The following is a 14057-nucleotide window of genomic DNA, read 5'->3' on the forward strand; positions in this document are numbered from 1 at the left end:
AATCTGGAGTCCTGAGGTGATTTTTCACCGTTAACAAAACTTTTCAAAAAGTTCGGGAAAACTTTCCACCGCAAGGGTCTCCCTTCCGTTCCATCGCGGTTCCGGTTTTTCCCCGATTTTTGTCGGTTCCATACCGATAAGTTTTCTCACATTGCCGTCGACGGCTGTTCGGCCAAAAATGGCCTCGGGTTTTAAAAAATGCCCGAATTGTGCGAGAAATATGTCCATTACGGACCCGCACCAAGAATGTGTTCTTTGCCTCAGCGAAAAACACGATGTGAAGTCTTGTCCTTTATATGCCGAGATGACATCGAAGGGATGTCTGCGCCGGATGGAGAAGATGGAGCATCTCTTCAAGATTCAATTGCTTCCATCGACATCGACGTCAACCCAGTCATCGCCGGCAGGATCGATCAGGCAAGTTATGCTGAAAAGGCGACTTCCAGGTGAAGCGGGAGACGCTTCTACACCCTCCCCCTCACCGTCATCGAAGGCTTCCACTTCCGGCAGCGAGAAATACAAAGAAAAGCATCGGCATCGACGAGTACACGGCACCGAGCCGGTGCCCGCCGGCCCATTGAAGGATGCGGCCTCCCCCGCTAAGAAAGCTTGGATGAGCGCGGAGGTTCCGAGGCCTACTTAACCGAGGCGATCCCCACCGATATCGGTGCCGGGCACCATACCTCCTCAGGGCCCTGAGGGGGTATCGGTATCGCCATCGCCGCCTCCCCCCATAGCTGCTCTGATTCCATCAGCTATGCGGGCGGAACTTGACGTGTACATCCGTCAAGTGGTGCAACAAGCGCTCCTCGATGCGGTGCCATGCCGGCCATCGACACCGATGTCGCCATCGATACCAGCTCCGATGCCTGCTGATCCATCGCCATCGACACCGCTACAACCATCGGTTCCGTGTCCGATGCCCGCGATGCCGCGCCCGATGCCTTCACCGATACCACCGCTGACTCCATCGGTGCCACCTTCGAATTTTATGGTTCTTCAACCGCTAATGTCAAAACTGGATGCCTTACTCGAGGCTATCTCGAAGAAACCCACAGACATCCCAGAAGAACCGGTTCCAGGACCATCAGGAGTTCCCAGGCCTCATCACCCTGTTTCTCCACTACGATCATCGATGCCCACAATGCCACCGAGGGTGCCAGTTATACCAGGCTCACCAAGGGACACGGGCACTGATACAGAGATGGAGTACTCCTCAGAAGAGGACTTATTGTCTGAACCATCTCCTCCTGAGGACCGTAGGAAGACCTATCCTTCTCAAATTTTGTGAAGGACATGGGGGATACCATCCCCTTCCAGTTACATGCAGAGGTGGATGCCAGGCAAAAGACACTGGAGGTCCTACAATTTGTAGACCCTCCCAAAGAAATATTGGCAGTGCCGGTACATGAAGTTTTGCAAGAACTCCTGTACAGGATATGGGAACACCCAGGTTCACTGGCAGCGGTCAATAAGAGGTCGGATGCCACTTATTTAGTCCAACCAATACCTGGATTCCACAAAACCCAGTTACCACATCAGTCAGTGGTCGTAGAGTCGGCCCAGAAGAAGGCCAAGAGATTAAAGTCTCATGCATCCACACCACCTGGAAAAGACAACAGGTTCATGGACAACTTAGGCTGCAAGGTCTTCCAAGGTTCGATGTCAGTCTCTCGTATTGCATCATACCAACTCTTCATGAACCAATACCAAAGGAATCTTTGGAAACAAGTACAAGAACTGGTACTTAACCTTCCAGATCAATATCAGGAACCATTCCATCAATTACTTCATAAAGGCCTTGAAGCAGGCAAACATGAAGTCAGGGCTACCTACGACAGTTTTGAAACTGCAGCAAGACTCTCGGCTTCTGGCATAACAGCACGTAGATGGGCCTGGCTTAGGGCATCCGATCTCCGCCCTGAGGTACAAGAAAGGCTAGCAGACCTTCCCTGTTTAGGGGATAATCTTTTTGGCGACAAAGTCAAGGAAGCAGTTGCGACCATTAAAGATCATACCGAGACGCTCAAGCAACTCTCCTTGCTGCCACAGGAGACTCAACCTCCGGTTAGAAGACCTCCTAGACGAGATATAAGGCGCCCTTACTATCGCCAGCGCCGATACTATCCCCCATCAAACCGAACAAGGCCTTCTTGCCCAGCTCAGCGTCCACAAGCTAGCTGCAAGGCCCCAACCGCCTCCTCAAACTGCTTCAACTTCAGGTTTTTGAAAAGAATCAGAGAGCAGCAACCAACCCACCAATCCACTTCCACACCTACCTGTAGGAGGTCGGTGTAACCAATTTCCATCACACCTGGACCTCCATAACCACAGACCCAATGGGTTCTTTCCATAACAGCCCACGGTTACCGGTTAGATTTTTCTCACTGTACCAAAAGAAAATCCACCACTCTCATCTTGGACAGTGAATCAAACATTCCAAAATTTCTACAAACAGAATTATCCACCCTTCTGAGAGCCAGGGCCATAGAACCAGTCCCCGGCCCTCAGCAGGGCAGAGGATTCTACTCCTGCTATTTCCTCATTCCAAAGAAAACAGGAAGCCTACGTCCTATCCTGGACTTCAGGAATCTCAACAAATTTCTCAAAAAAGAAAAATTCAGAATGGTGTCGTTAGGCACCGTGCTACCTCTCCTTCAAAAAGGAGATTGGCTCTGCTCTCTGGATCTTCAAGACGCATACGCTCACATTCCCATCTTTCCGCCTCATCACCAGTACCTGCGATTCCTGGTCAAAGGTCAGCATTTCAATACAGAGTACTGCCATTCGGCCTAGGCCTCAGCGCCCTCGAGTGTTCACAAAGTGTCTGGCAGTAGTGGTGGCACATCTTCACAAGCAAAAGGTGCATGTGTTCCCTTATCTGGACGATTGGCTCATCAGAAGTCAAACAAAAGAAGGAGCTCTCAATTCTCTCAAGCTCACAGTCCACTTGCTTCACTCACTGGGATTTCTCATCAACTATCCAAAATCCCATCTCACACCATCTCACCTACTACAATTCATAGGTGCAGATTTAAACACCATCATAGCAAAAGCTTTTCTTCCAAGAGACCATGCTCAAACACTTGTCCTCCTGGCACACTCTCTCCGAAATCAATCTCAAGTTACAGCTCATCAGTGCCTCACCCTACTCGGACACATGGCCTCCACAGTTCACGTCACTCCCATGGCCAGATTGACCATGCGACTACTGCAATGGACACTCAAATCACAATGGATTCAAGCCATTCAACCATTGTCCACTCCCATTTGGACAACACAGGACCTACAATCCTCCCTCCCCTGGTGACATCAATGAACAATTTGCTCAAGGGTCTATACCTTTCCAGCAACCAGTTCCACAAGTCACATTAACTACGGATGCGTCCACCTTAGGTTGGGGAGCACACATTGGCCATCTCAAGACCCAAGGGACGTGGACAAAAGCCGAAGCCTCTTTCCAAATAAGCTTCCTAGAGCTTCGAGCTATACGTTATGCGCTACATGCATTCAAGGACTGCCTTTCTCACAAAACTGTTCTGATCCAAACGGACAACACAGTAGCCATGTGGTACATGAACAAACAAGGGGGGACAGGTTTCTACCTCCTTTGCCAAGAAGCAGCTCAGATTTGGGACTGGGCCCTAGCTCACTCCATTCTTCTACGAGCCACTTACCTGGCGGGCATCCGCAACATAATAGCATATCGCCTCAGTCGTCAATTCCAACGACACGAGTGGTCCTTGGATCCAATGATAGCAACCAAGATCTTCCAGCGCTGGGGTCAACCAACAATAGATCTCTTTGCATCTCATCTGAACTACAAAGTGAACAATTACTGCTCCCTGTTACAACAGGAGAACAGCCTACCAAAGGACGCCTTTGCTCGCCATTGGAACTCAGGCCTGTTATACGCGTATCCACCGATACCGCTCATAACCAAAACTCTAGTGAAGCTACAACAAGACAGAGGGACCATGATACTCATAGCCCCATACTGGCCTCGACAAGTATGGTTTCCCACACTACTAGACCTCTCAGTCAGGGATCCAATTCGTCTGGGAGTAGCACCCACTCTCATAACTCAGGATCAGGGTCGCTTGCGCCACCCCAACCTTCAATCACTGTCCCTGACAGCATGGATGTTGAAAGCTTGATCCTATAACCACTCAACCTTCCAACCAATATATCTCAAGTGCTGATAGCTTCCCGTAAACCTTCCACTAGAAAGAATTATTCCTATAAATGGAAATGGTTTACTGTATGGTGCACTCAGAAATCTTTAGATCCCTTCACTTGCCCCATTACCTCACTACTTGATTATCTATACCATCTTTCAGACTCTGGTCTTCGGACTTCTTCTGTAAGAGTACATTTGAGTACAATCTCAGCTTACCATAACAAGCTGGGAGATACACCTATCTCTATACAGCCTCTCGTCAGTAAATTTATGAAAGGCTTAACTCACCTTAAACCTCCACTTCATTCCCCAAGCATACAATGGGACCTGAACGTAGTATTAACCAGGCTCATGCGTTCCCCATTCGAACCCATAGATACCTGTGACCTTAAATATCTTACATGGAAAACTGTCTTCCTCATAGCCATTACATTAGCTAGAAGAGTCAGTGAACTACAAGCTCTTGTCACATACGAAACTTTTACAAAGTTCCTACATGACAGGGTGGTCCTCCGTACTCATCCTAAATTCCTTCCAATAGTAGTCACGGAATTCCACCTGAACCAATCTATAGTTTTACCAACATTCTTTCCAAGGCCTCACTCTCACCAAGGAGAAAGAGCCTTACATACCTTGGACTGTAAGCGGGCTCTATCCTTCTACTTAAACCGCACTACAGTCCAAAGGAAATCCAGTCAACTCTTTGTATCCTATGATCCAAACAAACCAGGTAAACCAGTGGGTAAACATAATTTGTCAAATTGGCTAGCAGATTGCATACAGTTTTGTTATGAGAAAGCAGGCCTTACTCTTCAAGGGTGAGTAAAAGCACATTCAGTTAGAGCGATGTCAACCTCAGTAGCACACCTTTGCTCTGTACCTATTCTGGACATTTGTAAAGCAGCAACATGGAGTTCTCTTCACACCTTTGCAGCTCACTATTGTTTAGACAAAGAAGGAAGACGAGATTCAGCCTATGGACAATCTGTCTTAAAGAACTTGTTTCCAGTGTAATCCCAACTCCTTCTACATCCAACCTGCTGTGATCTTCGGCTGATTCATTTCAACAACAATACTTCACTGTTGCCTCAATCCCAAATGACTCAGCCTCTAGCTTGCTAATTACCCATATGTGAGGACTAGCATCCTGCTTGTCCTGGGATAAAGCAAAATTGCTTACCTTGTAATAGGTGTTATCCCAGGACAGCAGGATGTAGTTCTCACGAAACCCACCCGCCACCCCGCGGAGTTGGGTCCGATACGTTTTATTATTTTATTTTTGGCTAACTCTAATTGCTACAAAACCGACTGAAGGGAGACCCCTGTGGCAGGGAATATCATGTCATGCTGGGCATGCTCAGTAGGCACTCTGGTGCCAGTCAAAAGTTTCATAGAAACTTTGAAAGAAGTTTTTCCGTACATAGGGCTGCATTACTGATGTCACCCATATGTGAGGACTACATCCTGCTGTCCTGGGATAACACCTATTACAAGGTAAGCAATTTTGCTTTTCTTTAGTGTAGACAGATGGACTCGGTATCCTGCCCATGGCTGCCTGAACATACAGAAACTTCGGGTGACAATCCTCAAGAACAAGACAAGCACGGGTAAGCCATACTTACCCTTAGTTAAGACACCCATAGTTACCGGGTGTCGGTGTTTGTCGGTTGATGACACTGGCGGTCTCCAGCTACAATTCACGTCAACTAGTTCAAGTTAATCAAGTTATCGAAACACACATATATGCACTATTGCTTTTCCAGGAGAATATTGAAGAGCAGAGCTTCCTGCACGGGAATATGTAGTGCTGACATCAGATTGAAATCTGACTCCGTCTCCAACTGCTGTCAGGAGCACACTGTACCCATTGGTCCTGAGTCCATCTGTTTGCACTAAGGAAAACGAAATTATCAGGTAAGTAATTTCTCCATTATGAATGAGTAGTAACATTGCCCAGTATCATATGGTCATATATGTCCCCCTTTGAAGGCCTGGAAAATAGAGAGCAGCTCTATACACAACAGTTCAGTTCCTGCTTTGGTCCTTGGTATACTGCTCTTGCAATGCTCTTTAGATGTCATAGACTTTCTTTATCTACTCTGGGGAGTGCTCGTTTAAGATAGTGCACCATTTTTACAGATTGTTGCAAGTTATATGTGTTCAGTGCAACTGATACACAAAAACATCAACCATAACTTGCGAATGCACTTGGGCATATGCTTGAACAATTAATCCAGCATTATGGTTCTGCTCACACCATGTGTGCATTCTGCTGTATTTTTTTTGCATGTGCTCATTAATTTCACTGTGGAACAATTTTTAACATAATTCCTGTTGAGTTCAATTTTTCAGCTGTTTTAGACTTAAATAGGCATGCTGATTTCAAAACTGCAGTTAGTTTTCTATCACGTCAAGTTTTTTCTCTACAGCCTATCTTAGGCTTGGTTTTATCAAAATGTACTAAATATTGCATGCGATAGGAAAAGGGGCATGTTTTATGGTACTAGGCTGTTTATTGCAAAGTGCGCTCTCTTAGCGCTTCGCAAAGGTATTACTGCAAACTGCGATAACTTTTTCACAATTTGCGATGCCAGAATTGTAATTCCTACCTACGACCACTTGGGGGGAGGGGGGGGGGAGAGAGAGAGAGAGAGCACCTAGCTTTAAGGCCCTCATACTAAGTAGGTATTTATACCTGTATAGGAGGCCCATCTAGTTACTCGTGGTGAGGTTTAGGTATTAGTGTAGGGGTTAGGGGCCACTTTGACATTCAGAGTGCGATTTATGAACAGAACAATGCACTCTTGTGAAGATTTGTTGACCTTCGGAGTGAGGAAATTCAACCAAAGATGAGATTTGTGCAATGTTCTCTCAACCTAGCTTGATGTTACCCATATAGCACTTTGATAAATGACCCCCTTAATGCGACCACTCTAGGCTGGTTCGAGCCTAGATTGAAGGAAGCACTAGTGCTTTCCTGTTGGCTGAGAGCAAACCTCCCTAGAGTAGGGAGGGGTGGGGGACGACCTTGGAGACTAGCGACAGGTTCATACTTGTCTAGGCTATTCAGTTACACATTAGACAGTGTGGTGAGAGGTTGTGTGCCGCTCTATATTGTGAATCGTATTCCGAAGTGTAGTCAGACTTCTTTTCTGTATACATGGAGTTAGCAGAATTTTTTATTTTATTTACATACGTACTTATTTCCTTTCCTTCAGATCATGTCTGCCTCTGCTATTTCTCATCGTAAGTGCCTAAACAACCCTGATTCTTTTTGTTATATCTGTGGCAGTTTCACACCATTCCCAGTCAAAGGACAAACAGTGCATTTGTCAGGCAAGCCTATTTTGCATATTTTAAAGTAAAACTTGGTGATCAAGATAAGTTGGGACCCTCACAAGGTGTGCAAGCAGTGTGTCGAGAGTTTATGGATGTGGACGAAGGGAATACGTCATAAATTGCCATTTCGTATACCTATGGTTTGGCGAGAGCCCAGATATCATTCAAGTGACTTTTACTTTTGTGTAGTGAAAATGTCAGGATATAACAAGAAAAATAAATGTAAAATAGAGTATCCTGGTCTATCATCAGCTATAAGCCCAGTGCTTCTTTCAGCTGAAATCCCAGTGCCAGTTTTCATTGGACTACCCTCTTTCAAAAAACAGAAGTATGGTGAAGAACTAAGTGACAGTAATGATGAAGATTTTGAAATTGAAGATGACTCAGTTCGTAAGGGATTTGATCAGCATGAGTTGAATGATATGGCACGAGATTTGGGACTATCCAAAAAGGCTTCAGAACTCCTAGCATCAAGACTGCACAAGAAAAATTGCTTGAAAAAGGAGCGCAGGTATCCTACTTTTGATCAAGAGAGAGTGCATTTCTGTAGTACTTTTGAAGTGACGATGGCTTTGTCTATTGCCATAACATACATGGTTTAATGGAGGAATTGGGAATTCCAATCTATAATGCAACTGAATGGCAACTGTTCATTGATAGCTCAAAGCGGAGCTTGAAGTGTGTCCTTCTCCACAATGGCAATTTATTTGGTGCAGTTCCAATTGGCCATTCAGTTTGTTTTCGTGAAAACTATGAAGACATAAAGAGTCATTGCTCTGTTGCAATATCACAAGCACAATTGGATCATCTGTGTTGACCTTAAAATGGTCTGCTTCCTTCTTGGTCAGCAACGCGAATACATCAAGTATCCCTGTTTCTATGTATCTGGGACAGCAGAGCTCATGAGAAGCATTGGGTGCAGTCGAATTGGCCTCCCAAGTTCTGACCTCTAACCTGGTGATCCAAACATTCTACATGAGCCACTTGATGACAGAAAGAACATTAAAGTCCCACCTCTGCACATAAAACTGGGTCTCATGAAGCAATTTGTTAAAGTTTTGCTAACTGAAGGAGACTGCTTCAAGTATCTCATTTTGGCATTTCCTAGCCTGTCATTTGAAAATATAAAGGCCAGTGTGTTTGATGGTCCACAGATTCGGCAGTTCATTAAAGATGAACATTTCATCGGGACAATGACAGTACTCCTAAAGAATGCTTGGTTGTCATTCAAAAACCTTGTCAAGGACTTTCTTGGAATACATGAGCACAGAATTACACCAAAATTGTCCAGAAACCCTTGGAGAGCTTCAAAATGCTTCGTTGCAACATGAGCATCAAGGTGCATTTTCTGCATAGCCATCTTGCTGACTTCCCAAAATACCTTGGTGCAGTCAGTGATGAGCAAGGTGAACAATTCCACCAAGATTTTGAAGGTCATGGACGCACCGTATCAGGGTAGATGGGATATACATATGATGGCTGACTATTGAACATAATTGCGATGGAGAAGGTACAGAGAAGGGCAACCAAAATGATAAATGGGATGGAACAGCTCCCCTATGAGGAAAGGCTGAAGAGGTTAGGGCTGTTCAGCTTGGAGAAGAGACGGCTGAGGGGGGGATATGATAGAGGTCTTTAAGATCATGAGAGGTCTTGAATGAATAGATGTGAATTGGTTCTTTACATTTTCGAATAATAGAAGGACTAGGGGGCATTCCATGAAGTTAGCAAGTAGCACATTTGACTAATCAGAGAAAATTCTTTTTCACTCAATGCACAATAAAGCTCTGGAATTTGTTGCCAGAGGATGGTGGTTAGTGCAGTTAGTGTAGCTGGGTTCAAAAAAGGTTTGGATAAGTTCTTGGAGGAGAAGCTCATTAACTGCTATTAATCAAGTTTACTTAGGGAATAGCCACTGCTATTAATTGCATCAGTAGCATGGGATCTTCTTAGTGTTTGGGTAATTGCCAGGTTCTTGTGGCCTGCTTTGGCCTCTGTTGGAAACAGGACACTGGGCTTGATGGACCCTTGGTTTGACCCAGCATGGCAATTTCTTATGTTCTTATCAGGCGAGATTGTTCACAGCCGGAAAAGCTATAAGCTTAAATTTTTTCATTAATATGTATGTTTGGTAGCAGAACTTTACTACTTGTAACAATATATAACATTTGTATGAATAAAATAGCTCAAAATTACCTGAATATGCTGTTTATTTATTCTTTATTTCCTTTGTATGTACATTTTGTGTGATTTTTGGGACAATGGAGGGTATCCTTAACCTTAAAAAGTTGACATGATAGAGAAAAACTGGGGTGATTTTTGGATTCAGATGTCAAGTTAGTCAAAAACAAGTGTCAGATTCAACTCAACGAAAATTGTGTTCCCCGGTGTTTGCTCTGTAGTTGGCAAAAATTCTTGTACTGAATCTGCAGTTTGGCTGGAAAGAGTAATGCATATCTAATGCCTTTTTAAAATAGCTCTGAGCACACTACTAACAATTCTTTCTTCTGAGCAGCTACTGTTGCACAATCCAATCATTAAATAAGTTTATTGCTCTCATACATGAGCATACCTTTTGCTCTGTAAGCTGGTAAGATCTTCCCCTTGTCAACCCAGTTTAAAACTTGAGCAATGACTGGTATAGGCCGACCCATATTTTCATGAAGGGCACCTATGTAGTGCACCAACTCACACCTTACCAGTTCTCCCTCGGGGTATAGACCCAAATCCTCCAGTGCCACTGCTTTAAATTAACCAAATCATTTTCTTTTACTGTCTTCGGTTTTCCTGATCCTCAAATTTTTCCAGTAGCATCTCATTCTGTTTTTTGAGAGATGCAAGCTGTATATATCTATGCAGTGTGCAGTCTTCTTGTGTTGCAATCGTTTGCTCAGCAGTTACTGTTCTTTGAGACTGCATGTCAAAGCCATCTTTTATCTCATCCATTGCAGATTGGAGTTTGCTGAGCTGATCTTCGAATGCCACAGATACACATTTAGAAATGCTTGCCACCATATCGGATACTACAGCTACAACATTTTCCCTTTCTCCTTTTACTTCCTCCAGCACCTTTTTGTTTTCTACTTGCTTAAGTCCTTATGTTTTTGGTTCTTTCATGTTCATATCCCTTATTGATTTAGTTATAAATCTGTCCATATGGCATGCTTGACTACTAAAAAAGATAAAGATAGCAAATGATTTGATTTGACTGCTGTGAACAAAACACAAGAGGGTTTTTCACAGAGCTATCCTAATCCATGTCTTCATAGGTACATTGCCTCACTGAAATTCCCCAATATGTAACATTTTATAATTTATTAGTGTTCTCCATACCTATGTATACTTTTCAGCTAGTGCCTGAAAACCTGACTAGATAGGTGGATCCACACCATTGTTATGCACCTCTACCAGCAGATGGAGATGGAGCAAAGCTGACATCACAGTACATATACCTTTTCACTGAGATTAGCTTGCCAGTATTCTCCGTCTCCAGCAGATGGTGGACGAGCATCTCCCTACTGGGGATTGCATGAAAAGTTTATTGCCCCACTCTACTGTGGTGATACCTTATGGTCATCAGCTGAGTTTCCTGAAGTGATATCTTCGGATCTCTCCCTCAGATCAGTACCTTGGTCCAGTAGCTGGTTTGTGCCGCATGGACTTAGCTGTAACACCCACCGCCCCCCCCCAAAAAAAAAGTAACAAAGAAAAACAGCTGAAAGGCAAGCAGGCACAGGAAGCCATGCACAGTGGTGAAGGTCTGTGTCCTCTTCCCCTGCAGCCGGAGACAGATTCTGTACGCAGCCAGGATGGGCTGAGCTCAGGTACAGAGTAATAAAAAAAAAAAACCAAACAAAAAAACAAAACAGAGGAAGTTGACTTTAGAGATTCCTCTGGTCTCCGTGCTTGGCGCTGCAGTCCAATGTCCATTCCCACTTCTGGGGTAGCTTGAGGACTCTGGCAGCTTGGCGGATTGAGCAGCCTTCTGGGCTAGGCCCTACACTCAGGCCTGGATTGTTCACTACATGATAAGCCACGGTGGCATTTGCGTGTTTTTCTCTGCCCATAAGGCTGCTCTCTTCAGGTATGTAGGTTCGTGCTTGCCTGCGTGGCTGTGCGTCTAGTTGCTTGCCTAGCTGGGCGCTCGGTTGGGTACGTAAGGGCACCTATGTGGATGCTCAGTAGTGCGCTTAAGGGCACCTAGGTGGGCTCTCAAGTTGCATACAGACAGTGAGTGCTCGGGTGGGGGCTTAGTTTGTGCGTCTACCTGAATAGTACATTGCGCACCTAATTTTTGAGCGCCTAACTTTTTTTCAAGTGCCTATTGTGAGCATAGCTGGGCGCGCACAGTTCTCAGATGCCTTTTGGAGCATACTGACAACTCTATGGCGCCGATAGCCAAGAAGCCTAAGTGCCTTACCCTTTGTGTTGCTTGCCATATTCGGGCATCTTAGCCTGGTGTCCCCTCTAACTTGTGTCAGCACTGTTTGGAGGCTCGGGGAGAATTGTCCCAGTCAGATTTTGCTAAGCCTGGTCATTCCCAGCATGATGTGGAAATGGAAAAAAAGTTGCCAGAGATTTTGCCTGAAGTTGGGGCTTCCCTAACTTGTTAGCAGGGGAAGGTAGTTCAGTGGGCGGTCGACCGCCTCCTAGATTTGGCATAGACCCCCTCTGCCTTTTCTTGGGTGGAATTTTTTAAAGAGCTGCAGCTCTTTCTTCAGGCGCAGTCGATGGGCCCTGACCAGTCTTAACAGATCAGGAATTCAGGCTGCGGATTTCCACGCGCCTGTGCTGTAGGTAATTGTCTGAATATGTGTAGATCCGCTGCGGGTCACGCAGTTAGGGACCTGGATGGCACGGATGATGAAGCTGATTCTTACTCCCTGGAGGATGGGGAAATTTCTTGGGGCAGGAGCTGTATATTGTGTCTTATTCATAAGAGTTGAGATACCAGCTGATTTCCCAGACGTTGAAGTGTTGGGAGTACTGGGTGCTGATACCATGTCTGAGCCAAAGAAAGATCACATTTTGATTTCTTTTTTTTTTTTAATTCTTTATTTCTCATTTTCAGAATACAATTTTCATTCATTGTATTTAAAAGAATGCATAAGATAAGAGTCAAAGATACATAAAGATAAAAATTTCAGAAAACCAATATAAGCTTTATCTTATTTCCATATCAATCAATTGGAGAGCTACTTGAATCTCCAGTACGAGAAAACAATGGGAGAATAATCAGAAAAAAATGTATTATAAGAAAAAACCAGGTGGCAAACCCTATACCTTTAATATTACTTTTACCCTTACTGGACTATCGGAGAAGATGTAGGGGGTTGACCCTTCCTTTGTTCAATAAATAACTTAAGTTGATCGGGGAGAAAAAAAATAAGATTCATCTTGTTTATTAATAAAACATTTGCAAGGAAACCGCAATTTAAAGGAGAAACCTAGAGATAATATCTCTTGACGAAGAGATATAAAAATTTTCCGTTTTTTCTGTGTAATCACAGATAAATCTGGAAAAATTTTAATTGGTTTCTCCAGAAAAAGAATGGGAAATCTGTTAAAGTAACTTTTCATAATTTTATTCAAATCTTTAATTGAGAAAAAGGTCACTAACAGAGTTCCCCAGTCAATTATCTTAATATTTGAATCTTCCAGAAATCTCGTTAGGTCGCGCTGAAACATCTCCTCAGATTGATTCCTCACTCTACTAGTTTTAGGAACTGAATACCAAACAGAATACCACTATGGATGAAGAAAAATGCTGTATTCTTTTGAAATTAATCCATTATGCAAACTGTTTCAGGCTATGATATGTCTACTTTCATCAGGCGATACAGCAGATACTTGAATGAAAAAGCACTTTCCTACAGACTTGTAGCAGTTGACTTCAGCAAAATGAAAAGAGGGTATGACATTTTTTGAATTTTTCAGTATTTGGAACAATAAAGTACCTTTTGTTTGTTATAACTTCAGTCAGTAATGTATTTACGAGGGTAAGTCAGTAAGTAAGTCACAAATCTCTCTACTAAGGTAATAAAACATATATCTGTAATGTTGTCATATTCCATAGATGGCAGCACCTTAGAAGTGCTTATGTACATAAATAGTTATTTAAACTGTGCTTGCGCAGGGGCTATGTACACAAGGAAAATGGCTGCCGTGTTGACAGATTGTACGGTCGAAGAACAGCGTGCTGTTGTACGATTTTTATGGGCTAAGGGCTTAGTGGCAAAAAGACATTCATAAAGAAATGTATCCATTATATGGAGAGAATGTCTCTCGCGTAAAGCAATTTATAACTGGACCGATAAATTTGCACAAGGACGTGCCAACGTGAATGACGAAACCAGACCTGGTCGACCTGTAGAGATTGCGACAGAGGCAACTGTGAAGCAGATTGAAGAGATGGTTTGCGCTAACCGGAGGGTAACAATTGACGAAGTTGCCAAAGAAATTGGGTGTTCTCACGGATTAGCATATTCCTTAGTGCACGATGCATTGAACTTTCGCGAAGTCTGTGCAAGATGGGTTC

At 43.9% G+C, this 14057-nt stretch overlaps 1 protein-coding gene across 1 annotated transcript in view; it reads left to right on the plus strand.

Annotated features, from left to right (window-relative positions):
* LOC115094632 (phosphatidylinositol-binding clathrin assembly protein-like) overlaps positions 1 to 14057 on the plus strand; it is an 818237-nt gene that overhangs the window by 237077 nt on the left and 567103 nt on the right. The window contains 1 exon segment of the mRNA XM_029607889.1: positions 13329 to 13431. Coding sequence (XP_029463749.1) covers positions 13329 to 13431 — 103 coding nt within the window.

This window comes from Rhinatrema bivittatum, chromosome 6 (genome assembly GCF_901001135.1).
Source record: "Rhinatrema bivittatum chromosome 6, aRhiBiv1.1, whole genome shotgun sequence".
Classification (NCBI taxonomy): domain Eukaryota; kingdom Metazoa; phylum Chordata; class Amphibia; order Gymnophiona; family Rhinatrematidae; genus Rhinatrema; species Rhinatrema bivittatum.